General features: G+C 35.8%; 1 protein-coding gene across 1 annotated transcript; it reads left to right on the forward strand.

Annotated features, from left to right (window-relative positions):
• The first annotated feature begins 13,768 nt into the window (after window positions 1–13,768).
• LOC118842992 (60S ribosomal protein L23a-like) lies at window positions 13,769–14,185 on the forward strand. The gene has a single exon (XM_036750355.1). It carries the CDS (start codon window positions 13,769–13,771, stop codon window positions 14,183–14,185), a length of 417 nt encoding a protein of 138 aa, XP_036606250.1.
• Window positions 14,186–17,421: the final 3,236 nt, after the last annotated feature.

A 17,421-nucleotide genomic window follows, 5' to 3' on the forward strand; every position in this document is an offset into this window, starting at 1 on the left:
TTTTTTGTTATTGACATCATTTTTCCCAAAAATACCATAGTAATTTTAATGTATGCCCCTCCCACCAGATCATCCATTGAAATAAAGAACAAAGTAAAACAAAACCAGCTGACTCAGCAACTGAGACTGATAGCATAAGCAATATTCTTTAATCGAACTTCCCCACTTTTCTACCAAGAGGAGGATACTGTGTTTGTTTCATCATCTGTCCAAAGAAATCAGTTTTGATCTTTACATAGAATCAGGAGTCTCTTTACTTTTTTTTTACATTTACTTTATTTTAGTCATCATGCATATTATTCTCCTGATTCTTCCTTCTTCACTCTGTATCAGTTAATACAAGCCTCCTTGATAGATTTCTCCAGCACTTTCACTTCAAATATCTGAAGGACTGCTCTAAGAAAAAGAAATTAGATTAATTTGAGTCATCAGAATGTAGAACTATGAGTCATTTTTAAAGTATATTTAATCTCTGAAAGGAGAAAAATGATTCTGTTAGAGCTATCCCAAAGTGGGGCTGTTTGGCAGGTAGTGCCTTCTACATTATTGGGCATAGATCAAAAGTTAGATGACCCCATGCTGGGGATAATGTAGAGCAGAGATTATTACGTATATGGCCAATAAACCACATGCAACGGTTCTGAATGTGGCCTGAACCATAATAAAATGTAAGTAGGAAATATTTTGAACAAAATAAATAAAATATAATGGAATATGCAGCTTACTAAGTCAATACGATTGAACAGGAATCCTTATATATAGTTAACAGCTGCCATTTCTTTTTTTCTCACTTAATGGTATTAATTATTTCCAATTACATGTAAAGATAGTTTTCAACATTCACTTTTATAAGATTTTGAATTCCACATTTTTTTCTCCTTCCCTCCTTTCTCCCCTCCCCAAGACAGCAAGCAATCTGATATAGGCTATATATGTACAATCATATTCAACATATTTTCACATTAGTAATGTTGTAATGAAGAATCAGAACAAAAGGGTAAAACCATGAGAAAGAAAAAAACAAACAAAAAAGAGAAAATAGTATGCTTTGATCTGCATTCAGATGCCACAGTTCTTTCTCTGGATGTGGATAGCATTTTCCATCATGAATCTTTTTGGAGTTTTCTTAGATTATTGTATTGCTGAGAAGAACTAAGTCTATCACTCAATGTTACTATTACTATGTGCATTGTTCTTCTGGTTCTGCTCACTTCACTCAGCATCAGTTCATCTAAGTCTTTCCAGGTTTTTCTGAAGTCCACGTGCTCATCATTTTCTTATAGCACAATAGGATTCCATTACATTCATATACCAAGACTTGTTCAGCCTTTCCCCAACTGGTGGGTATCCACTCAAATTTCCAATTCTTTGCCACCACAAAAGACCTGCTGTGAATGTTCTTTTTTCTGCATGTGGGTCCTTTTCCCTTTTTTATGATCTCTTTCAGATACAGAACTAGTAGTGGTATTGCTGGATCAAAGGGCATGCACAGTTTTATAGCCCTTTGGGCATAGTTCCCAATTTCTATCCAGAATGGTTGGATCAGTTCACAACTCCATGTGTTAGTATGCCAATTTTCCCACATCTTCTCCAACAATTATCATTTTCCTTTTTTTGTCATATTGGTCAATATTATAGGTATCAGGTGGTATCTCAGAATTGTTTTAATTTGCATTTCTCTAATCAATAATGATTTAGAGCATATTTTCATATGACTATAGATAACTTTAATTTCTTCATCTCACAACTGCTTGTTCATAGCCTTTGTCCATTTATCAATTGGGGAATGCCTTGAATTCTTATAAATTCTACTCTGTTATCTATACATTTGAGAAACGATGTCTTTGTCAGAGACACTGACAGCCTCCATTTCCATTTGAGTTTGACACCATTGATTTTGAGGGTATTCGTAATCAGGTATGTGGATTAACTTACCTCTAACTCTGAGATTCTCTCATTCTTTGACTATCCAACCTGTGATAGTCTACCCAGCTCTTGAAGATCCCTAATGGTGGTGAGCACTTTATGTAGCATGTGGATCTTAAGGATGCAATAAGTTTTATGGATACAATAGGTCGCTAACATTGAGAAGATAATAGAACCTTGGGTGCTGACTTATTAAGCTTACATTTTGTAAGGACTTCAGGGTTCAGACCAAAACTTCCCTTAGCCTTATCCATTAGAGCTATAAAGAGCAGGGCCAAAGATGTTTTGAACATTGTATCTGCCCAGAACAATTTACCTCTCTGGAGGAGATGGAATGCTTCAGTGCTAAATACATATCCAAATGATATTGCTGATTGAGAGCCAACCTTATAATGAGGAAGATTAAGGTTCAAGGATTGCTTCAGATGTTTAGTGGCTATATGTCTTGTCTTATTCTAACAGTGATTCAGGAAATTCCTTAGGAATTGACTACCAGGTTTTAGAAAGTTGAGACCTTAAACTCCTGGGAGAAGTTCTAACAAGAAGAGTTTCTCATGCTGATGAAACCATACCTCCTTTTCCTACAAGGATGGCAAAATATATTTTTATGTATTCAGTGAAAAAACAAGTCTTACAGTTAGGGTAGAAAGATTCCTGTAGTTGGGTGGGATTTTAGGGAGAGTTTTAGATGAGATAATGTCTAAGATATCTTAGAACACTAAATCCTATGGCACTGTGATTACAAAAAGTAGGTCATCCAGTCTAACTCTCTTTTAATATAATATAAATTTATTTATTTTCAGTTTTCAACATTCACTTCCATAAGATTCTGAATTCCAAATTTTCTCCCCATCTCTCCCCTCCTGTAACAACAATGTTCCTTGCATCTACTGTAGAGTTGTAAGACCAATAACACCAGCATGCAGGAGGACTGCTAGCATAGGTTCTTTGATCTGTTTTTCTAAGGAAAGCAACTTTAAGTGGTTTACAATCTCACTTTAATCAAACGTACATATGTCATTCACTTAGTCCAGGGGAAAATCCAGCACCCTGAACTTCAGAGAATATACAAACAGAAATTACAAGCATACGTTATATAAACAGAACAAATAAACACAAACTAGTACACATGCTTCTAATGGTCTAACTATAGCAATACATACAGTTACCAGAGAGAGAAGCATCAACATCTGGGTTTTCAAAGTCTATTTTAAAAGGCGTTATTTTCTTCAGCATTTTTTGGGTCTCCTTTAGCGAGATGTTGATTTGTTTTTCATGATTTTTTTTTGCATCACTCTAATTTCTCTTCCCAATTTTTCTTCTACCTCTCTTACTTGATTTTCAAAATCCTTTTTGAACTCTTCTCTAGCCTGAGACCATTTCATATATTTTCTTAGAGGCTTTGCATGACTTTGTTGTCTTATTCTAGCTGCATGTCTTGATCTTCTTCATCAGTAAGTGTGTAAGAAAACATCTTTTCATCAAGAAAATAACCTTCTATAGTCTTATTCCTTTTCCCCTGTTCACTCATTTTCCCAGCCAATTATTTGACTTGAGCTCTTTGCTAATTGGAGGGTGTACTGCCCCAAGTTTTAGTGGTTTTATGCAACTGTTTTCAGAGATATCTCTAGGGATCTATAAATTCTCAGTTCCTCCAAAGTGGTATGATCAAAAGAGAGGTGTTTACTCCTCTCCTGGCCTGTGCTCTGGTCTGTGAGGAACCACAAACACTCTTTACTTCGCTGGAACTGTGAGGAGGGTTCCCTCTCCACAGCTGCCACCAGCTCTGCCACACCACTGCTCCTCCTCACCCCAGGTCTTCCCCCCAGGGCTGTGATCCAGATCAGCTTCTCAGTATTCCCACTGTCTGTAGGCCAAGATCTCCACAAGCAGCTGCCCCTGGGGCAGTGGCAGCTGCTGTCCTGGGGCTGGGGCTGGGGCTTGGGCTATGCTCAGACCACACTCCTCTCTCACCTAGGTGAGAGAGCTTCCCCAATGACCTTTGAATCTGCCTTTGGTGTTCATGGGTTGAGAAGTCTGGAAACCACCATAGTTGCGAGTGATTCAGTGCCCTGAGGGCTGCTCCAGTCCTGTCAGTGCCAGTTTAGCCTGGGTTGCTCTCTGCTGTGAGTGTGGTATAATTAACCTTTTTTGTAGGCCTTCCAGATTGTCTTGGGCTGGAAATCTCCTTCATTTTGTGGCTTCTGCTGCTCTAGAATTTGTTCAGAGTCATTTTTACAGGTATTTCGAAGGGTTTGGGGGGAAAGCTCAATCAGTCCCTGCTTCTACTCTGCCATCTTGGATCCACCCCCAAGAGAACTACTGTAACTCTCTTTTAATGATGTAAAAGCAAGGAACTAGAGGTTAAGTAACTTTACCAGAGTCACTCAATTAGTTGCAGAGCCAATATTTGAACCCCACTTTTCTTCAAAGCATGTAGCATACATTGGGACATAGCTTGTGGTAAGAGAAACAATCCCAATGTGTTAATGAGTTATTTTCATTATGTATACCAATTTCACACCCGAAATGTTTTAATTAGTACTTGGAAGTGTTTAAATTTTTACATCAGAATTACCACCATCTGTGGCAGCTCTAGGGCTGTAACTCTACATTTCAAGGAAAATGGTACCCAAAACCACTATGACCACCATATTTTTTTTCTTATTGATGATAATGATTCAGCTTCTCAGCAATGATATCCTGATTACTCTGAGGCTTATATAACTTGATAGACATATAACTGATTGATCTGACTGAAAATGTAGGAATTCTTCTTAGAAATTAGCCTTCTGTGTATTGAAACATAGTGTTTGTTAGAATTACCATAACATTATTTTGGGGTACCTGTCATGGAACTTCCTTACAATGAGGACCTTTAATCACTTAAATAATGAAGTCTCCTGGAATAATCCAAGCCATTATATAATAATCACAGTCATCACAATAATTAGTAGCAATAGCAATGCTAACTTTAATATTAGTAAGATATTTTATATACATTATATAATTTGATCAAGATAATACTATGTAATAAGCATATTTATCATCATTTTGCAAATTATAAAACTGAGGCTTAGCAAGATCAAATGGCTTACTTCACAGTCACAAAGCTAACAATGTCAGAGCAGAATTTGAAACCAGTACTCTTTTGACTTTATCACTCCACATCTGTATATATAAATAACAATTTAAGGTCATGGCTCCCAAAATGTTTCATTCTGAGAAATTACTTTGGTTTTTCTGCTATAACATCAATAGCACTGAATTTATATTTGGAGAACCTAGGATCAAAGCCTGGATCTGCCCCCTTGTTTATCACCTGCAGGAACTTGGGCAAGTCCGTTAGGTCTCTCTGAGACTCAATTTCTCCATCCATAAAATGAGGAAGTCAGATTAAATTGTTTCTAAATCCCATTCCCATTCTCAATGCTTTGATCCCATCATGGAGGTGAGAGGAGGAAGAGCTCTGCATTTATGCTACTGGTTACCTTCTTAAACCTGGAAGTCATAGTCAGAGAGAAGTGTTGGACATAAGAATTGGCCTATAGTCTTAGTAAAACTTCTCTGTATGCCAACTTTTCTTTTACTCTAGTTACAAAGCAACTCTATGACATCAGTGTTCTGCCTGTATGTCATAAATCAATCTTCTACTGATAACAAGGTATTATAAAACTTATAGATTTGCTTAATTAATATTGTTACACTGAATTGTTACAGTTCAATAAATGTTTATAAGTATCGAGAATGGGTGGTAAACTTCTTGAAGTCATAAAAGAGATGCAATTAAGATAAGGTCTCAGCTGTCATTGAGCTTACATTCTTCAAGGAGATGACATATACATTCCCAGCCTTTTTTTCCCCCAAAGTATATGAAATTAAAAAAAAACATTTTCTGAAGTGCATATTTCAGAAAAATCTGGAAAGCTTGATGAACTAATGCTAAGTGAAGTGATCAGTAGAAGGAGAACATTGTACACAGTAAGAACAACACTGTGAAATCATTGGCTCTTATAGATTTAGCTCTTCTCAGCAATGCAATGATCAAATACAATTCCAAAAACCTCATGAAGGAAAATGCTAATCACATATAGAGAAAGAACTATGGAGTCTGAATGCAGATTGAAGCATTATATTTTCACTTTTTGTTTTCTTTTTCCCCCTTAATGATAGTTTATTTTTTTCCAGTTACATATAAAGATAGTTTTCAATATTCATTTTGGTAAAATTTTGAGATCCAATTTTTCTCCCTTCTCTACTCCCCGCCAACCTCCCAAAAGACAGTAAGAAATATGATATAGGTTATGCATATTGTAAAAGATGAATCAGAACAAAAGGGAAAAAAACCAGTAGAAAGAAATTATTATTTAAATGTTTTATTTCTCTTTTGTAATCTAGGTCATTTGCATTTTTGTAAATATTCATCCATTTTAATTACATTGTGATTTATTAGCATATAGTTAGACAAAATATCTCCCAATTATTAATGTAATTTTTCTTCATTGGTGGTGAATACCCCTTTTTAATTTTTGAAACTGGTAATTTGGTTTTCTTCTGTCTTTAAAATCAAATTAACCAAAGATTTATCTATTTTATTGACTTTTTCATCAAGCCAGCTTTTTGTTTTATTTATTAGTTCAATAGTTTTCTTACTTTCAATTTTATTAATCTCTCCTTTGATTTTCAGAATTTCTAACTTGGTATTTAATTGGTGATTTTTAGTTTGTCCTTTTTCTAGCATTTTTAGTTGCATGTCCAATTCATTCGTCTCCTCTTTCTCTATTTTATTCATGTAAGCAGTTAGAGATATAAAATTTCCCCCAAAATTTGCTTTGAATGCATCTCATAAGTTTTGGTATGTTGTTTCATTACTGTAATTCTCTCTGATGAAATTATTTAATGTTTCTATAATTTGCTGTTTGACCCACTCATTCTGTAGAATTAGATTATTATTTAGTTTCTAATTAATTTTTAATCCATCTTTCCATGGCCCTTTATTACATGTAATTTTTAGTGAATCAAGATCTGAAAAAAGATGCATTTAATATTTCTGCCTTTCTGCATTTGATTGTGAGGTTTTTATGCCATAATACATGGTCACTTTTTGTGTAGGTGCCATGTACCACTGAGGGAAAAAAAAGCCATATTTGTTTCTATCTCTATCCAGTTTTCTCCAGAGGTCTATCATATCTAATTTTTCTAAAATTCTATTCACCTACTTAACTTTTTTCTTGTTTATTTTGTGGTTAAATTCATCTATTTCTGAGAGGAAGAGGTTGAGATCCTCCACTAGTGTAGTTTTGCTGTCTCTGTTTCTTCCTGTAAGTCACTTAACTTCTTCTTTAAGAATCTGGATGCTACACCACTTGGCGCATATATATTTTGTATTGATATTACTTCATTGTCTATGGTACCTTTTAGCAAGATGTAGTTTCCTTCTTTTTTCCTTTGAATTAGATCTATTTTGCTTTTGCTTTGTCTGAGATCAGGACTGCTACTCCTGTTTCTTTTTTTCTCTTTGCTTCTACTGAAGCTCTAGCCTTTTACCTTTACTCTCTGTCTATCTCTTTGTTTCAAGTGTGTTTCTTTAATGCACTCTGCTATACATTTCTGTTTTATGGGAGCATTCATCTCATTGACATGCACAGTTACAATTATTAACTGTGTATTTCCCTCCATCCTATCTGACACCCCATTTGTACTTTTCTCCTTTTACCCTATCCCACCTTACCAGAGTTTTGCTTCTGACTTCCACCTCCTTCAATCTGCCTCCTTTCAATCAGCCCTCCTCTTTTCTTTCCCATTTCTTCTCCTACTTCATTATACTGAATGTGTATGTTATTCCCTCTTTGAGCTAAATTACATGACAGTAAGGTTCAAACAATGCTCACCCCCTCCCTTCTTTCCCTATACTGCAATAGGTCTTTTCTCCCTCTTCATGTGATGTAATTTATCCTATTCTTCTTCTCCCTTTCTTTTTTTCCCCTTTACAATCCATTTTTTCACCTCTCAATTTTTTATATCATCACATTAAAGTCAACTTATACTAATATGCTTTGTCTATGTATAACACTTCTAACTACCCTAATAGAGATACAGTTCTCAATAGTTACAAGTATTATCTTTCCCATGTAGGGGAAATAGTTTAAATCTTATGGAATAATATTTTTTCTTTCCTGTTTACCTTTTTAATGCTTCTCTTGAATCTTGTATTTGAAAATATAATTTTCTGTTCAGCTATGATCTTTTCATTAGGAAAGTTTGAAAGTCCCCTATTTCATTGAATATCCATCTTTTTTTCCCTGAAATGATATGCTCAATTTTTCTGGGTAATTGATTCTTGGTTGTAATCCAAGCTCCTTTACCTTCTGGAATATCATATTCCAAAATGTCCAGTCCTTTAATGTGGAAGTTGCTGAGTCCTGTGTGATCCTGACTGTGGTTCCTTGACACTTGAATTGTTTTTTTCTGGTTGCTTACAGTATTTTTTCCCTTGACTTGATAATTCTGGAATTTGGCTCTGATATTTCTTGGAGTTCTCATTTTGGGATCTCTTTCAGGAGATGATCATTGGATTCTTTCCGTGACTGTTTTACCCTCTGGTTTTTGATATCAGGGCAGTTTTCCTAAATAATTTCTTGGAAGATGCTGACCAAGCCCTTTTTTATCATGCCTTCTGGTAGTCCAAGAATTCTTGAATTATCTCTCCTCCATACATTTTCCATTCTTCTATTTTTTTCATTCTCTTAATTTTGTTTGACTGATTCTTGATGTCTCACAGAGTCATTAGTTTCCTCTTGCCAAATTCTAATACTTAAGGAATTACTTTCTTTAGTAAGCTATTGTATATCCTTTTCCATTTGACCAATTCTACTTTTTAAAGGGTTGTTTTCTTTAATCAATTTTTGGGCTTCCTTTTCCAAGCTGTTGACTCTTTTTTCACAATTCTCCTTCATCACTCTCATTTCTTTTCTCATTTTTCTTCTCCTCTTGCTTGATTTTCAAGATCATTTTTGAGCTCTTCCAAGAGGACATTTTGCATTCTAAACCAATTCGTATTCCCCTTTGAGACTTCATATGCAAGCATTAAGCATTATGTCCTCTTCTGAGTTTGTGTTTTGCTCTTCCCTGTCACCATAGTTTTCCATGGTCAGGTTTCTGTTTCTTACTCATTTTTGAATTTATTTTATGACTTTTAAAACTGAGTTCTGCTCCTGAGCAGAGGGGACACTATTCCAAGCTTCTTATACTGGTAGCCAGGGGCCTGGTCACTGGCTTTCCATACCTGGCCCACAGGTGCTTGTTACTTGCTCACTGAACTGAAGTTGGATTGGCCTAGTCATTTCTGTCACATGTGCTGGGAGGTCCAGGGCTTACAACTGGCCTTCTGCAGTGAGGCTGGAGGCTTCACTAATGGCCTTCTGAGCCAGGACCAGTGGTCCTCGGATGGTGATCTGTGCTGTTCCTAAGAGTATCCCACCGGCTTGCCCAGATACTGTCTTCTCTGGGCTGTGCTCACCTTTTACTTAAGTGAGACAGATCTTTCCTTAAATCTTTCTAATTGTTTCACTCCATCTTAGCATGGGTTCTATCACTCCAGAATCTGTTTAGAGGTTTGATTTAATATTGTTTCTGAGTAAAATTGGGGAGAGCTCAGGCAACTTTCTGCCTCTTCTCTGCCATCTTGGCTACACTTTCTTTTTTGTTTTCTCTTTCTAATGGTTTTTCCCTTTTGTTCTGGGTCTTCTTTCACAACATGGCTAATGTAGGAATATATTAAATGTTTGTACTTGTATAACCTATATTAGACTGCTTGCTCCCTTGGGGAGGGGGTGAGGAGAGAGGGAGGAAGAAAAATTTGGAAAACTATCTTTACATGCAATTGGAAAATATACCATTAAGTGGGAGAAATAAAAGCATATGAGAAAATTAGAGAGTTGTGTTGAATATCTGAGGTTTTCTTGGAGAAATTGTCATTTTAATTAAGTGCCATAGGATAGGCAGAAAATCATCCCATGGGAGTGTGGAAAAGGAAGAAAAAGTAATGGAAAGAAAAGTATAGAGACAGAAAAGCAGACTTCAACTTATATTATTTTAAGATTTATCATAATTTTAAATTTAAAGATATAAAAATTGTTTCATTTTTCATTCAATAGGTATTTATTGACTATGTCCTACATACTATATGGGAAAGAGACAGAGCTAGACCACATGACTAAAAAGACAATTAATAAAATAATCAATATTGTTATTATTTAAATAGTGCATTAATGTTTGCATAATGTTTTATATGTGATATTTCATCTAATTCTCACAACTCTGTGGTGCAAGTGCTTTAGTTCTCTTTTAAAGATGAGGAAACTGAGGCTGAGAGAGGTTAAGCAACCTGTCCAGGGTCATACAACTAGCAAGTATATCTTAGGCATCTGGATCAAGTTTTCCTTATTTAAAATCTAATGCTTCTCTATGCCACATAGTTGAAGAAAACTGGGTTACTGCCATGATGAAGCTGAGGCACACTTGGTCAACTATTGCTGAAAAAAGAAATATTTTATACAGAAAAATGCTAAAGTAGTTTAAGCAAATTGAGATCACATTCTGTTATATATGTGGCTCCTTCTTGCTATTACATAAAATTTATTACTCTATTTGTTTGCTATAACCCCTAGAAATTCTATTTTGCTGGTGTTATCCTTGTCTCCTCCCAACCCACCCCTAACTAAGACTTATAAAAATGTTTTATTCTAATAAGATATTTCTTTGCTTGGAGTAACGTGGCAGTAAAAGTAGCAAAGCCACCACTGAGAAAGAGAGTTACAGGTGCTTCATTGTTTAACATGCTTATATCACACTTAAACTTCATTATATGTTTCGTGCATGCTTTTGCTTCTGTTTGTTGTGCTTCCTTCCCTCATCGTATAATCAAGAATCCTCATAAGGCCAGGGGAATCTGATGACTGCTAGAACAGGGAAGATTGCCACAAGCCAGGGGAGATATTAACTTCGGTTTGTGACTGTCATTCTCTCCAAATTTTCTTGCAAACCTCTGTTGTAGGCCCTGTCCCCCTTCTATTGAGTGAAATGGCTGCAACTGCTCCACCATTAGGATCAATATCCAGACCATTATGTTGGCAAAAGAGGCAGCAAATCACATTTACGTGGATAGTCAGCCTCATTATTATAAGCAGATGGCAGCCCTTGCACTACAATGCAGCCCCCAAAAGACTGACATTATTTCAAATTAAAATCTATAATGCTAATACACATCTCCCAGTCTTTGTGCAGGCCTGAGTGCATTAATCTTCAGAATGATTTGCCGATGTGCATGCTGCTGTAGGTGTTTTCACATGAGTGGAGCTAAAAGGAGAGCTTTTAACTGAGAATGGTTCACATTTATTCATACAGATTGATAAAAGCTAACACACAATTTTCTTTACTAGTAGCTCCCTAATAGGAATTAATGGGACATTTTAAAGAGAAAATTCCAAGTTTAGAGGCTCCAGAAAGAAATGTACCTGCAGAAGAGAAGCAATGCCATGCCCCTGAGCCTTATACAACTTCATTATATCATTATATTCATTTAAAACATTTCAGCAAACCTTTCATTAGCCATATGAGTCATGGAAAAAGCTATATCCACAGATCTTTGAAAGGAATGAAGTATAACAGTAAATATGGAGCCTTAATTTTTAAAATGTTTTCATAAGCACTCCTGGATTTCACTTGTCAAAGTGAAAAAGAAAAGAAAAAAAAGGAAGGGTAGTGAAGAGAAGGATTGGATGGTGTCATGGCAACTCAGTGATGAGAATAGAAACTATGCCTTCAAGGTTTTTCACTGGATAAATATATATGTATGCATGTACACACGCACAAATTTTCCATAGAAAGTAATATGACAATACTATACTTTCAGCATTTAATCAAATTAATATGTTACAATTTATTGAAATTATGAATTTTTCAGTTGTGTAAAAGTCTATAATGGGACATAGGCATCGAGCAAACATAATACATATAAATTGTAGATAGTCATAATTTAGAAGTAGATACATAATAGCAACAAAAATAATACTTTGCATATCTGTAATGATTTATAGTCTACAAAGCATATTTTGTGTACTAATATTCACAATTTACATCAATGAGTGCATACTACTTTCCCCTTAACAATTTAAGAATAGTAACTGATAGTTGCTATACGTAGACAAAAAGGTTCATAGAAGTAGATGATTGTAAATTGAGTGTAATTCGCACAACTAGATTTAGATGTGGTTTCTCTGGTAACAGAGCTCATGTACAAGGAATATCTTCCATGACATAGGCCCATGTATTTCCAAAAGAATGACAAGTGGATGGTCAGAAATGCACACCGGCCTACACAGATAATCTACAGTGTTTCTCCCACAATAATAACATTGTATGGACTAAAGCCTTGTGTAACAAAATTAATTGTAATTGTAACTCACTTATTTAAAGATCAGACTTCCAGAGGGGGGAAAAACAAGTCTCTGCTACTTAAAACACAGCTTTAACCCAAAAGAAACTGACAAAAGTCTCTTGGTCATGGAGGGAAGTAGCCACCACAAAACCCAGATAATTTATTTCACAGGAGAGACTGAGAAAGAACCCCAGACTGAGAACTATTAACTGAGAATAGTGTGCCAAATTAGTTTACGGTTAACAAGCACGATTATATGGTTTCCCCTGCCAACTTTCAGCTCTTCCCAGGCTGCAACTACAGTAGAATAGGAGCAACAAGGGCAGGGTGGGTGGTAGGCTAGGAGAAACACCTAGAAGAAACAGTGAGGAGGAAATCAAATGTTTAGGAATTCTAGTGAAATTATAAATAATCATACCTAATTCTCTTATTTTACAGATTAGAAAACTGAGGCTAAAGTAATTTATGTAAGATTTTATAATTCATTAGTGGCCCAAAAAGGGTGATCTAGAACTAGAATGATTTTTTTCTGACTTTTAGAGAATGCTTTCTACTACTTTTCAATTTGTACCCCCAAAAGAAATGAATGATAAATATTTGAAGGGAATTGAATTGAAAGTCACACCAGAAATATCAGAACTAACAAGCATTAGCAGCCTGCTGTTTTTTAGAGATAAACATTAATAGCTCCTGAGAACTTCACTGATCTTTCTGTAATCAAATATTTAGGAAGGTCCTATAGTGAGCATGGTACTGAAATAGGTATAGCATTGAACTAGGCAAGACACTGTATTTTATATCATTTAATAACTTGCTTGAAGGATGTCTTCACATTGGATCACTGGCTTGAATGAAGCTATGGAAGCCCAGCTTGTCAATTTTTTTAGATATTGTGAAGTTTGGAGAGCTAGTTAACACAGTGCCTGATAAAATCAGGATCTAAAAATAATTTAACAGTCTTGAAGTGGGGGCTAAAATATGACAGGATATTTAAAAGGGATACATATATCATTCTCCACTTGGGTTCAAGAAATCAATTTTGAAAGAAACAGTTTCTATGGAAAAGATCTATTAACTTAATGGAATATAACACCAAAATTTGCCAAAAATATGACATAGTAACCAAAAAAAAAGCAAAAAATACTATCTTAGATTGAATAAATTTAGGAATAGTGGACTTATGCAAGAGAAGTGGTAGTCCTGTCTTCTGGTGAAATCTCACCCAATTAATGTTTTCAATTCTGAGAGTCTCATTTTAGAAAGGGAATAGACAAAACTTGAAATGAAAAGTTCATAAGCCTAGATGGGACTAGAGAGCATGCTCTGTAAGTATCTGTTAAAAAAAGAATAACTTTGGATGCTCATTTTGAAAAAGAAAATACATTTTGGACCCTTTCCCCCAAGATGGCCCTGAAGGCAAAGAAGGAAGCCGTTGTCCCCCCCAAGACAGAGGCCAAGTCCAAGGCCTTGAAGGCCAAGAAGGCCGTGTTGAAGGGTGTCCACAGCCACAAAAAGAAGAAGATCCGAACATCCCCCACCTTTCGGCAACCCAAGACACTTAGACTTCGAAGGCAGCCCAAATACCCTCAGAAAAGTGCCCCTCAGAGAAACAAGCTGGATCACTATGCCATCATTAAGTTCCCCTTGACCACTGAGTCTGTTATGAAGAAGACTGAGGACAACAACACCCTAGTCTTCATTGTGGACGTCAAAGCCAACAAGCGTCAGATAAAGCAGGCGGTAAAGAAGCTGTATGACATTGATGTGGCCAAGGTCAACACACTGATCCGGCCTGATGCAGAGAAGAAGGCCTATGTCTGACTTGCTCCAGACTACGATGCTTTAGATGTTGCCAACAAAATTGGAATCATCTAAACTGTGTCCAGCTATCCCACTCCACCTACAATAAAGTTTTCCAGTATATTCACATTAATAAAAAGAAAAGAAAAGAAAAAGAAAATACTTTGAAGGGGTTGTATTTAGTTGTTGTCATGTTCCCCAAAGCCAAGTGGAACTAGAAGCAATAAAGGGGAGTGTTAGAAAATCAGATTTTAGTTCTCCATAAGGAAAAATACTTGTAAAAGTAGAAGCTGCTAGCTCAGGAAATAATGAGTTTTCAATCAGAGGAAATCTGCAAATGGAGTTCCACGTCAACTGCTTGTTGTACAATGTATGACAGCATTCATTGTCAGATATAGGCTGGGTTAGGCAGTCTCTGAGGTCTCTTTACCTTCTGAGTTTCTGTGATAAATAGAACATTGAAGTATGTTCAGTTTGCTCTGTTTAATAGGCAGTCAAAGGGCATGGTGAATAGGGCACTGGACCTCAAGTCAGGAAGACTTGAATTGAAATCTGGAGTCTGATGCTCATTAATTGTATTTCCTTGGGAAAATCACTCAGATACTGCCTACCTCAGTTTCTTCATTAAAAAGAGGATAATAATAGTACCTACCTCCCAGGATTGTTGAAATGACAAAATGAAATAATATTTGTAAAGTAATTTTTAAGCCTTAAAGTACTATATACATTCTAGCTAAAATCATCTTCATTACCACTGCTATTGTTAAATAAATTGTTCTGGTTATGTTTATATTACTTTAGATTAGTTTATACATTTCTCAGATTTCTCTGAAACTAAGCTGTTAATCATTTTTATAGCACAATTGTATTCCATCACATTCATATTACATAACTTGTTTAGCCATTACCCGGTTTATGGGGACTCCCTCAGTTTTCTAATTATTTGCTACTCTGAAAAGAACTGCTATAAATATTTCTGTACATACGGGTCCTTTACCTCTTTATTTGATCTCTTTGGGATATATAACTAGTAGCAAGATCACTGGGCAAAGGGCCTACACAGTGTAATAGAATTTTCAGTATAATTCCAAATTACTTTCCAGAATGACTGGAGCAGTACACAGCTCCTCCAAGAAGGTATGAAAGTAATTCCCCACTTTACCCCCCACATCCAATCCAGAATTTCCCATTTTCTATTTTTTTTTTTGTCGATGTTGTCAATCTGATGGGTGTTAGGTGGTATATTAATTGTTATTTCCTGAATTGTTAGCAATTTAGAATTTTTTTTCTTTTTATATGACTATTTTATAGCCTGGATTTCTTCTGAAAACTACCTATTCATGTTCTTTGATCATTTATAAACTGGGCAATCGTTCTTATTGTTATAGACACTCATTTTTTTTAAATGATGCTTAAATCCTTCAGTTAAAGTAAGTTAAAACCTCAGTTTCCTATACCTTTATCCCATATACTTAATCAGTTGCTAAATTTTGTTGCTGATATCTCCAGAACTTCTTTGAAACAATTTTTTGCAATCATTTCGCATGGCTATAATGTTAGTTCATTGCAGAATCTCTTCTCACCTGGAAAATACTATTGCAATACCCTCCCAATTGGTGTCCCCAGTACCAATTTCTCCCATCTCTTGTCTATATTCTATATAACTACCAAAGCATTTTCCTAAAGTTTGTTTTTAATATCTATTTCCTTTACTCAGTGATTTTCAGAATCTCTCTATATGCTCTAGGGTCATATCTAAGTTTTTCTATCTATTATTTAAAGCCCTTAAAATTTGGGTACAACCTACTGCATTATTTTATTTTCACATAGTGTTTGGAACACTGAAATAGTTTTTGTTTGTTTGTTTGGTTTTTTGCTGCACCATCTCCATCCATTTGCCCAAGCTCTTTCGCATACCCTGGAATGCACTCCCTCATCACCTCTGCCTCCCAGCACTCCTAGATTCTTTTGAATCTCAGCTCAACCATCTCATCTATGAGAAGGACTTTACTGATCTCCACACCAGCTGCTAGGTCCTCCCCAAGAAAATTTTTGTTCTTGTTATTCAGTTGTTTCAGTCATGCCCAACTCTTTGTGACCCCATTTAGAGTTTTGGTTTTTTTTTTTTGGCAAAGATAATGGAGTGGTTTGCCATTTTGCTCTCCATCTCATTTTATAGATAAGGAAACTCATGAAAACAGGGTTAAATCACTTGCCCAGAGTCACACAGCTAGTAAGTATCTGAGATTGGATTTGAACTCAGGTCTTCCTGACTCTAGAACCTATGCTCTATCCACTTGTATATGTTTTAGATATTCTTATTTTGTATATATTCATTTCTCAAATATTGGCTCCTGTCATGGGAAGCAAAGTGAAGCTTTTTGTTGTCTTTTATTTTGGAGTGCTTCTCAGCACTAAGGCAATCAAGCGCCTTTGATTGAGTCTTGGCTTTGTTTGTAGGAAGGCCCATGCCCTTTTGCTAGTTAGGTCACAAGAGCTATGAAAGCCTCAAGAGGTGTGAAACCCTTGAGAGATGTGAAGCACTCTGACCCTGAAGAATTGTATATATACTCTGAGGTTAGCATTTTGTTTGGGGTTCACTCATTGGAAGAGTGTTGGTGTGGAGACTCTGGGTAGCTGTTAAGGAGCCCCCTGGCTTTGAAAACCCAGATGTTGGTACTTCTCTCTCTGGTAACTATGTATGTATAGATTTGGTCATACAGCTAGAAGTCTGTCTGCTGATTTGTGTTATTTGCTCTGTTTATATTTTCTCTGTTTGTAATTTCTGTTTGTATTTGCTCTGAAGTTCACAGTGCTGACTTTTTCCCCTGAACTAAGTGAATCATATATGTATGTTAAATTAAAATAAGATTGTCAACCGCTTAAATTTGCTTTCTTTAGAAAAGCAGATTAAAGAACCTGTGCTAACAGCCCTGCTGTGGGCTGGTGTTGTTGGTCTTACACAGCCACAGTAGCTGCAAGTAGCATTGTTGTTACAGCTCCTCCTAGAGAAGATAATGAGATTGAGGGCAGAAATTAATTTGTGTATTTCTTTGTATCTTAAATGTCTTGTATATAGGAAATTCTTAATAAATATACTTGATAATTGATAAATGTGGACTAGCTAATTGAAGAAATTGACAATTAAGACATGAAATCCTGAAGGGACAGAAAGTAGAGATATAAGAAAAGAGGTTCATGACAGATAGCGTGGTGGTGTAATATGCTTTGGTGGTGAGATAAGTTCAAAAGTCTTG

The sequence above is a fragment of the Trichosurus vulpecula genome, chromosome 1 (assembly GCF_011100635.1).
Source record: "Trichosurus vulpecula isolate mTriVul1 chromosome 1, mTriVul1.pri, whole genome shotgun sequence".
In the NCBI taxonomy this organism is placed as follows: domain Eukaryota; kingdom Metazoa; phylum Chordata; class Mammalia; order Diprotodontia; family Phalangeridae; genus Trichosurus; species Trichosurus vulpecula.